Raw genomic sequence first — 6,994 nt, 5'->3', positions numbered from 1 at the left:
ACCACAACAAATCCAGCTAATTTTGTCTCGCTGGAGGGGGAAGGAACACCTAGTGAGTGTGTTTCTGTCTCTCTAGCTTTTACTCGTCTGAGACCAGATTTGGAATCAACAACAATTGTTGATCCAGACGTAGATTATTTTGTGGACAGCTCATGTTTTAGAGACCACTTAGGTAACCATGCTGGCTTTGCTGTTGTACAAAAATATGGAGACAATTTTACCTCTGTGATAAGTCAACATTGTGAGCAACCTTGCTCAGCACAATTGGCTGAACTAAAAGCACTTACTGAAGCTTGCATATTGGCTAAAAACAAAGCAGCCACCATTTATACTGATTCTGTATATGCCCACGGTGTATGTCACTTATTTGGTGCGGTGTGGAAGCAAAGAGGATTTAAAAAGAGTGATGGAACCCCAATTCAACATGGAGACCAAATTACTAAATTGATTACAGCTATGATGTTTCCTACAAAATTGGCCATAATTAAATGCCAGGCCCATAAGAAAGGAAATGACTTTGTCATCAAAGGCAACAATGCGGCTGATATGCATGGAAAACAAGCCTCTGGATGCCAATTAGCTGTAATGGCACCCTAAGTCCTGATCCAGCCTCTCCCCACAGTAGAAAGTATTGCCCAAATGCAGTCCAGAGCAACACCACCTGAAATATATTTATGGCAGCAAAGGGGGGCGACAAGAGATGCAAACTTAATATTGCTTAATATTTTAATTCCTGATGCGCATGGATTTGACCATTGCGCAAGGGGGAGGTTCTAAGGAAAATTAAAAGACAAAGGATTCTGGTCTCCATGCTTACAAACAAGGGTAGATTAATTTTTTTAATGAATGTGAAATTTGTGCAAAAAATAATGTCAGAAAAGGAACAGCAACCCCAATAGGCTCTATTCCAGTTCCAGAAGGAACTTTTAAGCATCTAGTGATGGATTATGAAGACATGATCGAATTAGTAAGAGGAGAAAGATACATGTTGGTTATTATAGACAAGTTACAGCCAAGAGGGATACCACATGAGTTTAAAGCTAGAGACAAGGCAGCAGCAGGACTTGAATCAATATTTGTATGGATAACGCCAAATAAGAATATGGAATGGATTAATTACATATATTACAATCAGCATATATTATAATACAGATCAAGCACTTGATGCCTTAGGTCACCAACTAAAATACACTAGCAGAATTACATGGCAAAACAGACAAGCCCTGAACTGGTTACTGGCAGAAAAAGGAGGAGTATGTCTAATGTTTGGATCTTATTGTTGTACCTTCATCCCAAATAACACAGTCCCAGATAGATCATTTACTAAGGCCATGAAGAAGTTGAAGGCCCTAAGACAAGAGGTTTCTGCGAATACGGAGAGAGACAGAAACTTGGGATACTGGTTTTTATTCCATATTTGGATCATGGAAAGAATGGCTTATTAAGGTGGGAATAATAATAGCAGTGACTATTGGTGTTTTCTTTTTGCTGTTCTGCTGTGTTGTGCCTTTTCTCAGATCCATGCTGGCTAGTGCAGTTGCAAAACAAATGATCAATGTGTCAGTGAAACCATCAGGCATTGACATTGGATGCACCAACTCAGGAGTATATCCAATTGGCCCAGGCTTGGACGAACTGGAAGACTTCCTGTGACAGGTTGGATGAAGAAGCAAGGAATAAGGGTACCTTATTACATTTGATTTTGATAAAAATTTTACTCTGTTTTTGACAAGATAGGGAGATAGCCCCACTATGTATTTTGATTTGGGGATAAAACTAGTTAGAACAATTAGAGCATGGGTAGAGTAGGAAGTTAGTTAGAGAGTTTTTTCTACATTAATTTGGTTTTATACAAGGACCCTTATTTCCTGAATATATTTAATCATTTAATCTTTTGTATGTATTTTACTCATATAATCGTACGGAACATATGTGACCGATCACGGAAAGTAGGGACACAAGTCGGTTTTGGGGCATTTTGAGTTATTCACAGATTCTGAAAGTGTAGTCTCAAAGCTTTCCAACGATGTTTAACACATGGAAATCTGATAATATTTGGAGATGTTGTGGCCATTTGAAGGTAGGCACACAAAAAAGCTAAAAGGGGAGAAAACAGCCTCAAAAGATTGCAGTTCTCACCTCTCTCTGCTGCTGGGAGTGACAATAGGGCTCATTTACATCTCATTTAGATAAGCCATACCCCCTGTAAAGCTCCCCCCTGTAAAGCTGTAAAGCACAGGGGGGAGCAAAAAGGTCAGGAAAATGTGCCATCAAAGAAAAAAAAAGTTTGCAAACAGGTAATAAATAAATGTCTCTTAGCATCTACCGATAAAACTGTATAGGCAACTCTTATGTACACTGAATAAAAAATAAGATAAACTCTAGAGAATGTTAAAATCAGAAACAGGATGTGCTATGTGATTTTATATATATATATATATATATATATATATATATATATATATATATATATATATGCTGGGCAGTAGCTAATATTAAGAAATATGTTGTGCTTTTACTTTTAAAAATGTTGGTAACGTTACAGTTAATGCTTACAAACATTGAAGATTTTGAATACAGAAGTTACATTTGTAATGGTGTATTTTCATTTAGATGTGGTATTATTATTTGTGCAGTAGCTAAGATTAATTACTGCATAAATTAATTAAGATTATTAAGTAATAAATTCATTTTAAGACAGCATGGAATAGATTGTAGAATATGCTGTTAGCTATAATTTGGATGGTATAGTACCATGAGCCACAATTAAAGTCTTGTTACACTCATGGCAGGCGTTATTGTTGTTGTTGTCGAGTTTCTGCGCGCCGATTGCTTTGGGCCGGGCCTAGTCAAAGTCCAGGGCTGTTTTTTAGTCCCCGTCCGTCCCTACATACAGTATAGGAGTATGCATCAGAATAGATTTTATTGCCATTGTCAATGAAAGGTTTTACAGACTAGGAATTTTCTTCGGTGTACTCATGCAACATGAAACACAAACTTTTGCTAATGATAAAAAATAAGCAATAAACTGGTTGATTGATATATTCTTTTTTTATTTTCCATAAGCAAATCAATCAAACATTGTTTAGAGTGCTTTTCATACAAGAATGTAAAACTAAATTCAGGTGGTTGGTTGATAAAGTGACATTGCAGGTGTTGTAAACAAGAAAAAAGGTCTTTGTGACACAGTCCAAAGAAATTACATTCGCATCCTCTTCTGTGGACTCTTCTGTGTTGTGACCCTTGGCGCTGGGCATGTGATGTCTCTTGCCTCGTCAGCACAGAATGGCCTGATTTTTTCATATAGATAGTTCTGCCTGTCAATTTTCAGTCCAGGTGGGGCCAGGACAGGAAGACCGTCGACAGGGGGCAGATCTGCTCCGTCGCGCAGTAGCTGATATTCGACAGGTTGTGCATCACGGTGACTTTTTGCAAGCACCACACCTGGTCTCTTGGCTTCAAAGCTGTGACAGAAAAAGCACATAAGACATTTTAAACATGGCAAAGTATTTTCTTATAAAAAAACTGTCATGTGTATGTTGTTGCTATGTTATATTGTATGTACACAATGTGAAAGTTTCAATTACCTGAAGTGCTGATAACTCTTGATCTGTGGGAGTCTACGGAAGTGGCGAGTCAGATGCTGCTGCCAGTCGAAGGTCTGGACTAAAACTTTGCCCTCTGCCGTTCCAACAAGCTGTGGGATATTGAGGCGACTCACAGGAGAGCTGTTTTCCACAACCTGATGACAAAAAAGAGAAGAGAGGAAGAAAAAAAAAATCTTCAGTTAAATGTTTCATTGAAGCAGAACAGAAAACAGCACTGAAGTCATTAAAGCAAAGTAAAGTTAAAGTACCTCAGCGATGTCTGCCAAAGTGTTGACTCTTGTCTTCATGTAGGCTTGCTTGATGAGTCCAAAGCCACAGTCAGGGGAAAACTTGGTGTGGCCAGCAATAAGGAAGTGGATTTCAATTTTATCGTGAAGCTTGTGTCCAACCCGCCAGGCAAGGTACCAGAGCATGAAGTTGTTCTTGTTCTGCCCACTGCAGTTGTCACAATGAAGATCCACCTCTGTTTCTCCAACTCCAAAGTTGCAGAAGAAATGATGCATGTAGCTGATGACTTCATTGCTTCCCTTAGTAGATGACATGCCTTCATCAATCAGGTAATTCACCTGTTTCTGCAGCCCTTCACATGAAACACCAAATAGGCCACATTTCCGTGGGGTCAGGAAGTACATTGGTCCTGGCTGGAGAGGGTTTGAGGGAAAGTGTAACTGTAGGAGACAGAGGGAGAGAGGGAACTTGGATTAGATTAAATTAAATTTGCATCTATTCATAATTGTCTAATAAAGATAAACCTTACTATATTGATGCTATTCTGCATTTGCACTATTTATTCTCATGCACCAAATCGCCCTTTAAGGGACATTAATGAAGTAAAGTGAAGTAAATGTGTGTGAAATATTACCTGCTGAGCAAAATCAAAACTGTAATGCATCCTAATCTTCTTGCTTGCTGGTAGGGATGGTCCAAAAGACAGGTTAGAGCCAGAGCAAATCTTTCTGCAGGCAGCAGTCATGTCGTTGTACACAGCCCTCTCTTTCTGCACAAGGGAAAGATGATCTTGTTGCTTCTTTACTGCTTCAGACTTTCTATCATCTGGGAGGTTTGCACTTCGTATCAGCTGCTCGTTATTGCTTTGGCACTGCCAGCAGAGATCTGTGCGTGGCCGGCAACTTTTGATGTGTGGGAGAAGTCGGTTCCACAGTGCTTTGAAGCTGGTTTTACAAACTGCACGCTCACCTGAAAAACAGATATTGCTTATGGTTAATTGTATTGTAATTGCTAATAGTGCTCCGCATTATTTCACTTTATAAGCACTCAATTTTAAATCAATGTTTACACATACCAAGCTCCTTAGCAGACTTCACGTAGAGACGCCACACTGAGGCCTTGGACACATGAGTTGGCAGCAACTTCACATGCCAATCCTTATGCCCAGGCTGTCGGCCAGGCAGCATGATGGCATTGTCTTCTGCATAGTTTTTTATGAAGTCCACAACTCTGTTGATATCCTCAGGGCTGATGAACCTGGCTGGTGGACGTGGCAGTGAGTGCTTCTTCCTCAAACGTGGTCTTGCCCCATTCTCCTCATAGTGTTTGACTATATCAGCCAGGGTGTCTCTGCCAATGCTGAAAAAAGGGGGGAAAAAAGAAAAAACGTTAAACATCATGGTCTTGCTAACAGGCATCTTGTCACCTATATCAAAATGTATTGTACAAATTATAGGTACTTTTACTTTACTGAAGTAAATTTTATGATGAATACTTTTTACTTTTACTTACTTTAGAGCTTGTATCTGTACTTCCTGGTTTAGTCTTGTTTTAGTCCTGGTTTAGACCTCACAGTTAGTGGTTAGACCTGGTTCGAGTCAAAGGATTAAAAAAATCCTGTACATTAAACTCTTCATAAATACTTTTACTTTTGACTTATAATGCACATTTTACGGCTACGTATACTTTATACTTTTACTTAAGTAGGAATTTAATCTGATACATTTACGATTACGTTAGTAAATCCTTGGTAAGAATATTAAGTAGTACTTCCTCCACCACTGGCTAAAATTATTAGCATCACAATCAATTCAAGAATGCTAACAGGCAGGTTTACCTGGGATAAGTTAAGTCATTAACACCAGTCAATTCAAGCAATTGAAGCATTATTCAAATTAATAGCAGAAGCTCACATTACCATCTTAAAGCTCATTATAGTAATGGGGGTTTTGGCAAGTGATATGGTGCTAACGATTAGCAGCTAACGTTACAACTAAAACGACAGTCCTGAGCTAGCTAAAAACAATAGGTAGGTATTGGAAGGTCTAAACATGGACTAAACATGAGCTGAACTTAGAATGAACTTAAAACGACAAACTTTGATGTTTATGGAAACTCACCCCATAAGAAACAGAAAAGTATTCTTGCAGATCTCGTTGCCTCCAATGAAATAAGTCGTTCGGGCACACTTTCTCTTTGTCGGGGTCTTCTTTGTGGATGTAACCATCTCCGAAGTTTGCACTGTGCGTCTGTTTGCCTCTAAATGTCCAATAATTCGCATGTCCTGCCACTCTTTTTCCGCAGCTAAAGAATCCAGCCGTATGTTGTACATAATGTCTGGAGAAAGCTTCTGGCTACAAGACTGTCTCCCATGCAGAGAGTTCTCTTTTCTCCTCGTGTAACATTTACAGTCAAAGTTACGGATTTTCCCCATTTCTCTATCTATATCCCCATCAAATGTTACTATCGATATAGCCTCTGATATCTTACGGTCCAACTCGTCTGACGCCAGTCCGATACATTCTTCCTCGTCTTCATCTTCGCTCAGTTGTAGATTAGGGATATTATTCAGTCTTATCATGCCACTTTCATCGTCGCTCAGATCGTCTTCAGAATCAGTGAACGCTTGTTCATAAGCATCCGGCTTGTCGAAGAAGTACTTCAAAACATTTTCATTGTAACGGCCACGGTTCAGCTCGTCTGCGACATTCTTTGCGGCGTCCATCTTCATTGAATTTTGATATCAGATAGAGCCGGCTAGAGCGCTGCATAATTAAGTAGCCACGCTGTTGGGGGGCGGGGGCAAAAGCGCCGGCGGCTATTCAGTATGGAAATACACACAGACAATGACACGCCCCTACTGCATGCTAGAATCTCCGAAAAACAAGCCGATTTCAACCTCAAAATGTACGCTTTTGAATATACCAATACTGTTATCTCAAACATGGAGAGGCTTCTTCATGATCTCAACTAACAGATTCTGCAAAAAAGCGGAAATCACCAATTTTGGAAAAAAACGCTTGTTTCTCATTTTGCTCGCAAGTTGTGCTGCCGACTTGTGTCACTGCTTTCCGTGACGGGTCACATATTTTATATATAATTACACTAACTGTCACAAATATAAATATGTGAATGAGAGGGGACGACAGAGGGTCTGA

At 39.5% G+C, this 6,994-nt stretch overlaps 1 protein-coding gene across 1 annotated transcript; it reads right to left on the bottom strand.

The window, feature by feature from the left end:
• Positions 1 to 3,032: 3,032 nt before the first annotated feature.
• On the bottom strand, positions 3,033 to 6,438 carry LOC143746600 (uncharacterized). The gene is made up of 6 exons (XM_077238529.1): positions 5,957 to 6,438; positions 4,912 to 5,195; positions 4,471 to 4,805; positions 3,857 to 4,276; positions 3,588 to 3,742; positions 3,033 to 3,464 (listed from the first exon to the last, which is right to left on the bottom strand). Exons 1-6 carry the CDS (start codon positions 6,415 to 6,417, stop codon positions 3,200 to 3,202), a joined length of 1,920 nt encoding a protein of 639 aa, XP_077094644.1. The 5' UTR covers positions 6,418 to 6,438; the 3' UTR covers positions 3,033 to 3,199.
• Between the last annotated feature and the right edge of the window lie 556 nt (positions 6,439 to 6,994).

Source organism: Siphateles boraxobius, unplaced genomic scaffold (genome assembly GCF_051911475.1).
Source record: "Siphateles boraxobius isolate OS27281-9 unplaced genomic scaffold, OSU_SipBor_1 100, whole genome shotgun sequence".
Classification (NCBI taxonomy): Eukaryota; Metazoa; Chordata; class Actinopteri; order Cypriniformes; family Leuciscidae; genus Siphateles; species Siphateles boraxobius.
The sequence above is the reverse complement of the archived record's forward strand: the minus strand, read 5'-3'. Positions and strand labels throughout refer to the sequence as shown.